We start from the raw sequence: 13,497 nt of genomic DNA on the forward strand, positions 1-13,497 counted from the left end.
GTCCCTTTGACCCGACTTGGGCATCTATGGATTAATAAACTGTTCGTCAACTATGTAATCCAATGACCACCTTATAAAAACGCGCGCCTCGAAATGTAAAGTTTGAAATTACAGCTTAATATTTTATGTAAGTCGATGAACTAGCTGTATTGATTAAATTTTTACAGAATATCTGTCGCTCAATGGAAAAAAATCATCGAAACCCTCAAAAGTTGACGACGATTATGGTTTTTCAGTAAAAAGAAGAAACGAATGTGTGGTAGGAATTATGCAACGCCATAAATCGGACTGAGTGTAGGAAAAAACTATTTAGTCTATTTTTCCCTTAATTTCTCAGCGTTGTCATTCTTATGTAAACGATTGTGGCTACCTACTTATTAAATCACTGACAAAACGCATCTAGTTTCATTGAGCACACAGAGTTGTAATGTAAATGGGAGAGCTGACGCCACTTTTAAACATTATCCAGGTCCCGAATTTCGAGACTCCTGTATCACGTCCGGTCATCTTTTCGATTTATAATCGGTTGTTTTCGATACACGGGCACCCGACCATCCGATGTAGACAAATAGGATAGGGATGGAGGTGTTGCATGTGTGAGGAATTTGCGATTTGACTATTGATTCTTGTGTAAAAGTTTGCGACAAACACGATGGCGCGGCTGGTTTTCTCTGAAATCAACTCCCAAACTCAAAAACAGCTCTCAAGTTGAGGCCAAAATGGAGAAGATATCCCACGCTATCCTGAGAGTCCACCTTTACATCAAGACAAACTCTCCATGCAAAGATAGAGAGCAAATGCATTAGCAATTTTAGAGTCCCCAAATAAAGTGACAGCTCTGTCAATACTCGTATATTTGCTCCCTATCTTTGCATGAATTGTATGGAGAGTTTGTCTTGATGTAGAGGTGGACTCTCAGGATAGAGTGGGATATCCCCTCCACTACGGCCTCAACTTGAAACCTTTTTTTGAGCTTGGGAGTTGATTTCAGAGAAGCCAGTGGCACCATCGTTTTTCTCGCGAACTTTTACATAAGAATCAATGGTCAAATCGCGAATTCCTCACACATGCAACTACTACATTACATGCAACACATGCATTACTACGTATTATACATCGCCATTTTGGATCGAAAATGTATGGAAAAAGTGACGACCAAAGCTCGGCGCACACCGGGCTCGGAACTCGTCGACGAAGAACATGGCGCCAGCTCTCCCATTTACATTACGACTTCATGCACTCTATGTCTAGTTCAGATCACCCGGTTATGCTATTTTGAGATTAAATAGTTTTCTCCAGTAATTCCATGCATGGAATCAGGGATGTGAGACACGTTGAATGGGGAGCGACAGTTCCTGCGTCGCGGTGACGGGGATCGTTACGGCCATTAGGGACACGTACGTGCATCTAGATTCCGTATGGTGCCATCCAAAATGCAGTGTTGCCAACTTTGTGCGCCACCAAAGATCGGTGCTTGGACTACTCACCTACACTGCCGTGATAGCGAGAAGAGCGGTGAGTGCAAAAATGAAGTTTTGAGAAAATGGGCTCCGTAGCTTCGGCGCGGAAAATGTTATTAAGAGAATTGGACGTATTTATGCAAAAAGGCGCTAAACGCCATTTCCAAACTTCTCAGTAAAGCAAGTTTGACTAAAACAATTGGCGTTTCCGTACTAATGGACCGATTTTGGTTTACTTTAGCTTGTTTGAAAGCTGAAGAGTTCCTCTAATTACGTACGTTGCCAAAATTAGGAAAAAATGCATATTAAGCGAGATATAGGGGATTTTTGCACGTAGGTCCATTTGATTTAATGCGCTAACCCGGATTCCGAATTAAATCAAAAGGCGCTATCTCCACTTGAATCACTTGATTGACGCGCGCGCGGCGAAGCTTGGTGGAAACTTGGTGAAATTTGGTACCGGGGGTATTTTTGGACGGGAAACTCGAATTTCGGGTCAAATTTTGAAAATTCAGAAATCCAAGATGGCGGACATGGCCTAAAATGCTATCTCGGCCCCTATCCAGCCGATCTTGGTGAAACTTGGTATCAGGGGGTATTTTCGGACGGGAAACTCGAATTTCGGGTCAAATTTTGAAAATTCAGAAATCCAAGATGGCGGACATGGCCTAAAATGCTATCTCGGCCCCTATCCAGCCGATCTTGGTGAAACTTGGTATCAGGGGGTATTTTCGGACGGGAAACTCGAATTTCGGGTCAAATTTTGAAAATTCAGAAATCCAAGATGGCGGACATGGCCTAAAATGCTATCTCGGCCCCTGTCCAGCCGATCTTGGTGAAACTTGGCATCGGGGAGTATTTTCGGACGGGAAACTCGAATTTCGGGTCAAATTTTGAAAATTCAGAAATCCAAGATGGCGGATGTGGCTTAAAATGATATCTATTTCTTAAACAAACGCACTACACGTCTAGAATGGCCGCCAATGAACCTGCGTAAAGCGCACGGGCCGGGTTGTGAAGGCCGGAGGTGGTGGGAGCCCAAATATACCTACCTAACCTCAATCTGCTTTCCCGCTGCATCTTGCCAATGTGGATGAGATGTGGAAATTTCCACGTTTGTAAACTTTAAATATATGGCACTCTACACGGAGAAAAAAACTCGTGCGTGGGACCCGAAGTTTGGGTCATATGGATCTCTGAAGTTTTCGGATTGAGCATCTGAACACTTTAGGTCTAGCTGTCGAGGTTCGGATCACACATCTGAAACTTCAGTTCTTACGTCTGAAGTCTTCAGGTGTGAGAACCGAAGTTTTTCGGATGTGAGAACCGAAATTTTCGGATGTGAAAACCGAAGTACTTTAGATGTAAGAACTGAAGTTTCAGATGTGTGATCAAAACCTCAGCAGCTGGACCGAAAGTGTTCAGATGCTCAATCCGAAAACTTCACAGATCCATATGACCTAAACTTCGGGTCCCACGCACGAAGTTTTTTTCTCCGTGTACGTTCACAATACACCGCCTCGTCGAGGTGCGTGGTTTACCTAGCAGCGTCGGATCGTGAATTCCCTTCATGTGCTGATTACCTATGTTAAAATTTTCGTATCTAAATAAAACAGTTTCTGTTGTCATTTTGAGCCCCTAATACCGAACTTCACACAAACGATTCAGGCATTGAGCTATTGTTGAAGGCCACATCCGCCATATCGGAGTTTAAAATTTTAACAATGAGGTTATTCAGTAATTTTTAATTTTTGCATTTTTTTGGAGGATTGAGTACGCACAGTTCGCTGGAATTTTCTCCGATTTTTTGAAACATTATTAACCCACGGAAAACAAGTTCGAAGTTGCGTATTCTGAGCTCCCATTTAAACTCGCGTCTCCGAGGAAGTCAAGATGGGGCCTGACGAACCCCTAGGTGACGGTCACGCTTTTGACCACGTAATCCTTCCAGCGCGCTCTTAATACTCATGAATTTCTAAATACTGTTCCGATTCCAATAAAGTACCTAACAGTGATTTTAATGAAAATTAAGTGATTCCGATGGGTTCGTTAATTTGTTCGCTCGTTAAAAGCCCCTTGTCCATGTCAGTGCACACTGACATCGATCGAGCCAGAGGGAACGCACGGTCGATATGTGACCGTCACTCAGGGGACGACATCTGGGATTTTTTGGCGATGCGCGTTTAAATAGGAGATAACATTTTAGGCCACATCCGCCATCTTGAATTTATGAAATTTTAAAATTTGACCCGAAATTCAAGTTTCCCGTCCGAAAATACCCCCTGATACCAAGTTTCACCAAGATCAGCTGGACAGGGGCCGAGATAGCATTTTAGGCCATGTCCGCCATCTTGGATTTCTGAATTTTCAAAATTTGACCCGAAATTCGAGTTTCCCGTCCGAAAATACCCCCTGATACCAAGTTTCACCAAGATCGGCTGGATAGGGGCCGAGATAGCATTTTAGGCCATGTCCGCCATCTTGGATTTCTGAATTTTCAAAATTTGACCCGAAATTCGAGTTTCCCGTCCGAAAATACCCCCTGATACCAAGTTTCACCAAGATCGGCTGGATAGGGGCCGAGATAGCATTTTAGGCCATGTCCGCATCTTGGATTTCTGAATTTTCAAATTTGACCCAAATTCGAGTTTCCCATGCGAAAATACCCCCTGATACCATGTTTCACCAAGATCGGCTGGATAGGGGCCGAGATAGCATTTTAGGCCATGTCCGGCATCTTGGATTTCTGAATTTTCAAAATTTGACCCAATTCGAGTTTCCCATGCGAAAATACCCCTGATACCAAGTTTCACCAAGATCGGCTGAAGGGCCGAGATAGCATTTTAGGCCATGTCCGCATCTTGGATTTCTGAATTTTCAAAATTTGACCCAAATTCGAGTTTCCCATGCGAAAATACCCCTGATACCAAGTTTCACCAAGATCGGCTGGATAGGGGCCGAGATAGCATTTTAGGCCATGTCCGCCATCTTGGATTTCTGAATTTTCAAAATTTGACCCGAAATTCGAGTTTCCCGTCCAAAAATACCCCCCGGTACTAAATTTCACCAAGTTTCCACCAAGCTTCGCCGCGCGCGCGTCAATCAAGTGGAGATAGCGCCTTTTGATTTAATTCGGAATCCGGGTTAGCGCATTAAATCAAAGGGAATTACATATAGTTCCTTTTGATTTTATTCGTAATCGCTGATTCCCTGTTTTGCGATTTTTCAGGGGCTGATTCCAGGGGATGAAATTAGTATTTTGGGGGCATATTTACGTGTGAGAGCAGCCTATTACATGGAGAATCCAGTAACGTTAAAAACTGAAATTTGGAAATTTGGCGCTTAGTTCCCTTTCGTATAAATACGTCCAATTAAGCCTCCGTCCCTTGTCAAATTGCCACAAATCAGCCGGAAGACTCCTGGAAATCGTTCGGATGATTAAAAATCGACCGATTTTATTTCAATCGCCTAAAAATGGTATTGTTCATTTTCATCCTAAAAAAGACCAAGAATCCTAAAAAATAATTTCCTAATAATGGGAATTTGGACGTGAATTATTCACGGAATATACATTAAGACTAGTTTTAGCTGAAAGCAGTACACAAAGAAAAAAACTTCGTGCGTGGGACCCGAAGTTTAGGTCATACGGATCTCTGAAGTTTTCGGATTGAGCATCTGGACTCTTTAGATCTAGCTGTCGAGGTTCGGATCACACATCTGAAACTTCAGTTCTTACATCTGAAGTACTTTAGATGGAGAACCGAAGTTTTTTGGATGTGAGAACCGAAGTTTTTTGGATGTGAAAACCGAAGTACTTCAGATGTAAGAACTGAAGTTTCAGATGTGTGATCCGAACCTCGACAGCTAGATCTAAAGTGTTCAGATGCTCAATCCGAAAACTTCAGAGATCCATATGACCTAAACTGCGGGTCCCACGCACGAAGTTTTTTTCTCCGTGTAATACCTCAATTTTGTCAAAAACTGCACTTGTGCGCTTTGTCCTTCAAATGCCTCAATTCATTCAGACGTAGTTCCTTCTAGCTGTTTAGGAACATTTCCATGCTTATACGGCTCTCGATGATCCCATCCAAGCTCAGGGCAGTGCTCCATGCATTCCATGTCCGTCAACAGTTCCGGCATTCTTTTGAAATCTTTTCAGAAGTTCCGAGAAAGTTCCGGAAATTGCAAAAGATCCGGAGCATTCCGGGATTTTCAAAACTTCCGTGAAAAAAACCATGAAAATCTAAAAAGTTCCGAAATGGGCCTGTTGCATGCAGGAGATACAGCCGCGCGAATAGACTTTTTAAATGTTAAATGACACGAAAATTACGATAGTCACATTAAAAAAGTCTGAAATACACTCCTTACTGCGCAATTTGCGTTGTTAGGAACGCGCTTTTTCAAATTTCCCGCGTCTGGGGGCAGTTTTCTAATCACCGGAAACGAGCAAACGGCGGGCTCGGTGATTTCCGGAAGATGCCGAGTCGTTGTTGTTGTTGTTATTTTTTCCTTCAGTTTGTTTACAAACCCAACGTTATCTCTTATAGTGGTCCATATACGCTTTATGCGGTCACCAAATCGATCAACTTTTAAATATCCAACGCAATCCTCCTACATTTCATTTCACGATGTCACGAGCTCCGATTTTTAGGTTATGTTGTCAGTTTTAGTTGACCGGAAATAGCCGCGAGTTGCCGTTAATTGTTTCCGTTAGAAAACTGCCCCCAGACGCGGGAAATTTGAAAAAGCGCGTTCCTAACAACGCAAATTGCGCAGTAAGGCGTGTATTTCAGACTTTTTTAATGTGACCATCGAAATTTTCGTGTCATTTAACCTCTGAAAAGTCTATTCGCGCGGCTGTATCTCTTGCATGCAACAGGCCCATTCGGTACTAGTTCCGGAAAACGGGGGCACCGGCTCAGAAAACGTGGGCTCGGTTTCACCTGATCCGGCACCTACGTGTAACTATTTATAAGAGATTGCGAAGGTGAGTGCGCTAATGTCGGCGACGGATTTGTTTCAGGTCACAGAGCAGCCATGTTCATCGGCGTCCACCTACCGGGGCAGAAAAAGCACAGGCGCCACCACCGACACAAGAACAAGAACAAAAACGACGACGAGGAGGATGAGGAGGAGGAGCGACCATGTAAGTTTCTTTCACTCAGCAACTCGGCAACATTGTTTTCTCCATTTAAATCTATGGAAATGTATCGATTCTTAGAGTGGGCGAGTGCCCCAACAAGAATCGATTATTCAACACAGTTTAAATGGATTTTTTGCAATAAGGAGCCACAATCTCTGGCTCTCCCACAAAAGCACATATCGACGGTGAAACTACCAAACCACGTACCTCAGTTTGCGACGTCGCAGACTTCCTGTCATACTTTATTTTTTAAATGAAAAACTACTTAACATTCAGTCTTGAAAATTCCTGTGATTTTTCCTCTTTGTGCGGAGAAAATTCCGTGAAAATTTCAAGGAATGATATTGGTTCGGTCTACTTCAAAAAAATAAAATGTGAGCGTAGATTTTTAAACACCGCAAACGAGATACGTGGTTTGGTAGTTGCACCGTCGATATTTGCATAGGGAAATCAATGCCATGTACGTTGTTTCTAAATCGGGCCAGAAATAGTGGATCCTTATTGCAAAATATAATCCAAGGAAAACCAGTATTGCCGATCTGTCGGATCCGCTTTTTGTTTTATTCTTCGTCATCGGGTTTTACAACCAAGATGGTTATCACGCAAGAAACTGTCTCGATGAATCGATGATCTCCTCGTCAGGGTGCACTTTTTGTCGACCGCGCTAGAATGCACATAGGTGGCATGTGCATCGTCCATGAATGTGAAAAATGCCCATAAGAACTTAATATGACCCTTAACGCCGTCGTAGAATGGTAGTGACGTTATTGAGGGTCATTCATAAGATTAGTGACACTTTAGACAGGGGCGAAGAAGGCTCTGGACTGTCTGAACCCACGTTACGGGTGCATCGTGTGGAGGGGAGGGGGGGGGGGCACTTCGCGTCAACTCTCCAAAAATGTCAGATGAAAAATCTATGCAAGGTGACAATTTTGTATTCAAATTGATCACTACACTTCAATTTCAGGGAACGGAAGTAATTAAAGTGTTAAGTCATTTTTTCAAAGGAGTGTAGGCCTCTAGTACGGATGCGTAAATGAGAAGAGGAAGGAGTAAAAAAATCCGATTTTCAGCGTTTCAAATTTGTAAACGGCCTTTTAGAACTATTGCAATGCCAACGCATTATATGTATGTATTTAAACTAATTTCAACAGGGCGAACCAAGTCACCTTTTCGAGAGAAATGAATTATGAGTGTTTTTATGCTCAATGCGAGTACATTACATACTCCTGCTAAAAAATCAAAACCCGCAAATAATTTTTAGTATCATTACCATGAGCTCTCTGACCCCTTAAAGTATTTTAATATTTATCACAGTTTGTTCCACCGTTTCGCTGAGCCGATTTCCATGATTTCTGGGCCACCGACAGGTGTTTTCTCTTAAATGAGTCCTGAATAAGATTTTGGAAATATGACACAGGTTTTTGAATATTACATGGTAATGTTGTGAATTCTCCAATTAAAACACTTTTTCTTTTATTATCCAAGATTATAGCCCGGAAATTGTGATGTTTTCCTGGGAAACTTTTCGACAGTAATGCGTAAATGTAACATGGAATATAGATCGGCGTAAAGTACAAGCGGTAGTGTAGATAATATTCTAATTAAAAAGTGTTACAGTATAGAGAGCAACAGAGTAAATTGGCAATGATCTCGGAAGAGGCCAAGGGCAATCTCAAATTGCCGCGCCGCCCGCTTGGTATTTATTTCTGTTATCAGTCATTTACCCACTGCTGACTTTCAACTTGACATATTTCTCCGCGTGGGAAATGTGTTTATTTTCATCAGAGCTCGGCTAATATTACTATCCCTGCATGTTGTTTGTAGTCATAATTTGATACTTTGGTCAAAAATCACCATTTAATTTGTGTTTTGATACTTAGTTTTGGCTAAAAATCATCAACAATAATCGTAAAATTCCTTGGTTATGTTCTTTAGTTCTTCAGTCAAAAAATGTCCATGATTTAAATAAAGTTAATTCTACCCAGTTGCGGAGGGACACAACATGAGAACTTAAGCGTTGCCTACTTTTTTAGAATAAAAAATGTCTCTCTGCGAGAAGTTGAGCCTATTTTTCCTTTAATTTACTGGCAAGTTAAGTGAACCGTTATTAAAATATTCAGAGGGGAAAGTTCAATAGCCTTCCGGAAAATTCATATTGTATCGGTGGAAATTTGGCAATATCCAAATGTGTGATCAGAGATTTTCTCTTAGTGCGGCAGCATTGAAAGCTGAATCTTGTTATCAAAAAATAACGCTTCATAACTTAAAAAAGACTAAACCGCGATAAAGTGTAGAAGTGCTTCGGTAAAGCTCTGCTGCTCTCGGTTATTAGTTCGAAGCTAATAATTTTATTTAAGGCTGAAGGTGAAATGTATACCAAAATGTGCATCTGTAAACAAAGAACCACATGAGGGATACAGTTCGGTTTTTCTTTCCAGAGGAAATCTCATGTTTTCACTGACGTAGCTCAGTTTTTTACCGTGCAGTGAAGTGTTGTGTGAGGCAAAGTTTTCGCCGGATTAAACCAGAATATCTTCGATTGCTTAGAGTCAGCGTTGGCGCATGCTGGCTTACTTATATATTTAATAGTGCAACTTCGGACGTCATAAGATGGCTGATAAGGAAAAGAACGACGATGAGCTTCAGATGGCTGATAAGGAAAAGAGCGATGAAGTATTTCCCATGGCTGATAAAAAACGTAAGCATTGAAAATCAAGTCAGTACATCACGCAGCTTGGCGTGAATGATAGTAGTCAATAAGTCAGGTCCGCTAGTTTTAAAATTTTATTTCGATGGTTAAAATCAGTGGCGTGGCGTGCTTTGCGATATATCGATTGATTTGCCATTTAAAACTAGGGAAAAGGATCGATAAACAGGATGTTCGCAACAACACCTTAATAATCGATTCTTTACCACAGTTTCACATGGAAAGATACCGACAATCAATAATTCATGCCTCGCCGCTGGTTGAACTCTTTAGGTTAGCAAAGAAGTACGAAGTTTCCAATTTTCAAGTTTTAAAGTCTAATATTAACAAAGGTACCGTATCCGTCGAAAAAAACACTGTCGGTTGACATCATCATCCACTCGCAATGGTTTTTTTCCTACTTTGAATGGCCTCATGCATAATTTTGCTAGAGCGAAAAGAAGTTGAAAAGCTCTTGTCTTATTAAGCTAAGGTGAAAGACACCATGGTTTGCACACCGCCTAGGCAGACGACGCAAGTCTCACAACAATTGGACTGAGTCAAGCAGAAAGGAACCAATCCACATTTTGGAAAAAATTGAGTTATGAGTAGTTTTGAACTCAGCCACTGCTCTACTATCTATCGCCAAAAATTCAAAGTTTTTGTTGGAGCAAATTTTGCAGAAACAGAACTTAAAGTTTATCTTTTACATTGAGTCTTATGCAGGAGCCAAACTTTAAACCTCTTTTTCTCGGTTCGATCCCGATGTGGCTTGATTCCTTTCTGTTTAACTCCGCCCAATTATTGTAGTTTGACACAATCAAATATTTAAATTCTGTCTCAGGAAATTCAAAATTTAACACCTTGAACTTACATTTTTGTTCCACGATTTATTACACGATTGTTTCAACTGATTCACTGATTCGGCATTGGTTAAGCATAAAATTCTAAAGAGTGGAAGTATCGCAATGCTGGAGTGTGTATTTTAATTTTGCTAGCGTCAATGTTTTCACTGTCACCATCCATAAACTCCCGTCGGAAGTTCTTTTAATCATTGAATTTACGAGCCCTCGAGGCGATGCTGACTAGGTGCGCCATTAAAATGATTTCACGTTCCGCCAACTTAGTGAAACTTTTTGAAATTATTAATTGCCAAGTTCACTCAGGGATGCAGGGCATTCACTTAATTACTTTTCAAACAATAAATATTTCATTAAGTTTCGTCGCTGCAACATTATTCATGATTCATTTCATACTACACTCACTTTTTATAGCGGGCCACATCTTTACTTTACGAGTATGTGTGCTGAACTTTCAACTTTTTTCTTTTCCCAAAAATTTGAATAAAAACCTCGCGCTTATACAGTTAGTTAGTTAGTTATTATAATTTTGAGACATTCAGCGACTCAGGCTATTAACGTCTTTACAGGTAATTTTGAAAATAGGAGTATAAACGAAAATTTAGATTTTTAAATTAAGAGAGGTGAAGAGTTTCAGCCGATGCATAAAAGTAACTTCAGATACATGAATAATTTCTAACTAAAATTTTAATCCGTAGTTTTTTCTGTACGTCAAAAAGACATCTTCGATTAAAATGTTAGTTGCCAGTGTCACAGAGTAAAATGTAATATTAAAAAATCTCTCATGAATTCATCAGAACTACCATAGTAACACAGCCGTATTTCAAGAATTGATCTTTTTATCAACAGGAGCTTATTCGATACCTTTCAAAACTTGGTTTCAATTTTTACACTTCAACGTCGAAATTGATGTGGCTGTAATTTGCCAGGATCCAAACTCTAATTATCATGAATAATTTAGATTTTGGTTTTAGAGATAAGTTGTTAGGAGTTTCGATGGCCAACTGCAACCAAGTAGTTTCGTCAAATATACAGACACCCTCTGCCGTCAAATAAACGCTCGATTTTAGAAATTCAGGGTGAGTCCGATTTTCGCAATTTTGGCTCATAACGACTTGAGGTCCCTTCATTGACATCATCGAAAGTGAATTCAATGAAACATTCCACGAAATGTCCCAATCTCTCATATCAATGGCCAAAGAATGAAATCACGACATTACAGTTTTCTTGTCATACTTTTTATTGTATTTTTTGGAAAACTAATCAACGTAATTTCTTGAAAACTTCCTTGATTTTCTTTCTTTGTTATCAGACTATTTTGTATAAACAATGTACGAAGTTGGCTTTTTTCTCTTCGAAAAGTAAAATCGGAAAAACCGCAATTGACATACCGATGGTGAAACTGCAGAAATGCGTATCTCGGTTTGCGGAGTTGGTTATAGGACATTTCGACAACGATTTTGCGTCCACGCACCTGTTTTTTCTAGTAGTTTACGTCCACGCGTTTTTTTGGCAGGTGAATTTTGGTCCATTTACCAATTGAGACCCAAAGTTAATAAGTCCACATGTGAATACATGTAAGTTCTAGTATCTGTATTCAATAACGTTTAGCATGATGTTTGAACTTCATTAGAGGAAGGAGGACTTGATTCAAGCAGAAATAAGCTCGAATTTACCACCGAGAGAATTTCCTCATGAATCAATAAAGAAAATTATGCTTGTTTAAAGAAAAGAAGATACTTACATGAAAAGAAAAGTCACTTCCATCAAACAGAGACCCGCTTTCATTCAGCTACTTTCTTCTTGATTCAAAATATAGTCTTCTTGACTGCATACTCAGGAATGTTTCTGCCTAAATCGAGTCACTTTTTTCTCTGACGACATCCAAAAAGTATGCTAAGCGTCATTAAATACGGATGCTATCACTCACTGAGTTTTTTGACTACCGCTCTCTTTTTGAGCCGGAGTATCTTGATTTATTTTGCGAGGGAAGCTCCGTGCTCTTAAAGGAAGCCTTTTACTGTGAATATGTTGGAGCGCCTTCAATTTCGTATGATACTGAGCAACACCTCTGTGGTGAAATAGTTGCTTCCGGCGCCGTGGCAGAGCGGTCAACGTGCAACGTGCATTGGCGCCTACAAACCTAAGTGGATACTTCAAGCATTGCGCAATGCGTGAAGTATCCACTCAGGTTTGGAGGCCAATTCGCTCTGTGTTCGACTCTAATATGTATATTTAAACTCGCGGAGTCAGCATATTTCAACTCGTGATTTTGAAATGTTTGCACACTCTGCGTGGATAATTCTCGTTTAAAACGATGGAAAAAAATATGTAAAGGAAAATATAATATGTGTTTTGTGAATATTAAGGTAGTTCCGTGTCAAATTTATTACTTCTAAAGCACTTTAATTTTTTCTTTTATATTTTGTGATTTTATGCTGTGCTGCAGCGTGATGCACACGCAACCAAACGCTCAAAATTGGACGCATTTGACTCTAAAAGGTCGATGTAAAAATACCGATGATTGCGTGCTTCTTGTTTATCTTTTCCTCTTTTATTCATTTTTATACAGTTTCTTTCAACACCTCTACGGCTAAATGGACTGCATATTGCAATTTGGAACTATAAATTCTAGCCCGGTTTAAAAACAACGTATGTGCCAAGAGTTTTCCTATGCACATAAGTGTTTTTCCAGAAGAGCCAGAATTTACAATTCCAAATCGCAAAATGCTGTCCAAATGATATTAATATCGGTACCATCTCTTAGCAAGGACTTGCCACGTTTTAAAAATGTAAATGTCTTTAAAATGAAGTAATATTTTCATTTTAAAAAAAGAAAAAAAGGTGTATATAAGGTATACTACAATACTTCACGTCGAAAATTTTAAGGAAAGAAATTGAACCATATATTCACCCATAACAATTTGAAAAGATGAATCAAAAGGAGAAAGTAACATATCCTTTAGAAAAATGAGTCACCATAACAACATCTCCTTCTCTTTCAATTTTCTCATTTTGATAGTGTCAATATATGATTTTACATACTGACTAAAATATAAAGCTTGGACAAAGTCACTGTTGCTTATTTTACGCGTGGACGTTATCTACTGGACAAAACAGGTGCGCGGACAAAACATCGTCGACGAAATGAACTACGTTTTGCAATTTGGAACTATAAATTCTAGCCCGGTTTAAAAACAACGTATGTGCCATTAGTTTCCCTACGCACAGAAGTGTTTTTTCAGATGAGCCAGAATTTATAAGACCAAATTGCAAAATGCAGTCCAAATGTCCTGGAACCGCGGAGTTGCAGACTTCCTGTCATACTTTATTTCCTACATGGGA

The 13,497-nt window shown here is 40.0% G+C and overlaps 1 protein-coding gene across 9 annotated transcripts in view; it reads left to right on the plus strand.

Moving 5' to 3' along the window:
* Ndae1 (Na[+]-driven anion exchanger 1) overlaps nucleotides 1–13,497 on the plus strand; it is a 139,501-nt gene that overhangs the window by 53,213 nt on the left and 72,791 nt on the right. For 8 of the 9 annotated variants that reach the window (XR_002009748.2, XM_019055367.2, XM_019055366.2 and 5 more), the window contains exon 4: nucleotides 6,484–6,606. Coding sequence is in view for 8 of the 9 variants with exons in the window: in XM_019055367.2 (XP_018910912.2) it covers nucleotides 6,484–6,606 (123 nt within the window). In the remaining variant the exon portion in view is untranslated. Of the gene's footprint in view, nucleotides 1–6,483; nucleotides 6,607–8,355; nucleotides 9,305–13,497 lie in introns of those variants that run through there. The other variant, XM_019055371.2, reaches the window with a different exon arrangement.

The sequence above is a fragment of the Bemisia tabaci genome, chromosome 7 (assembly GCF_918797505.1).
Source record: "Bemisia tabaci chromosome 7, PGI_BMITA_v3".
NCBI lineage: Eukaryota > Metazoa > Arthropoda > Insecta > Hemiptera > Aleyrodidae > Bemisia > Bemisia tabaci.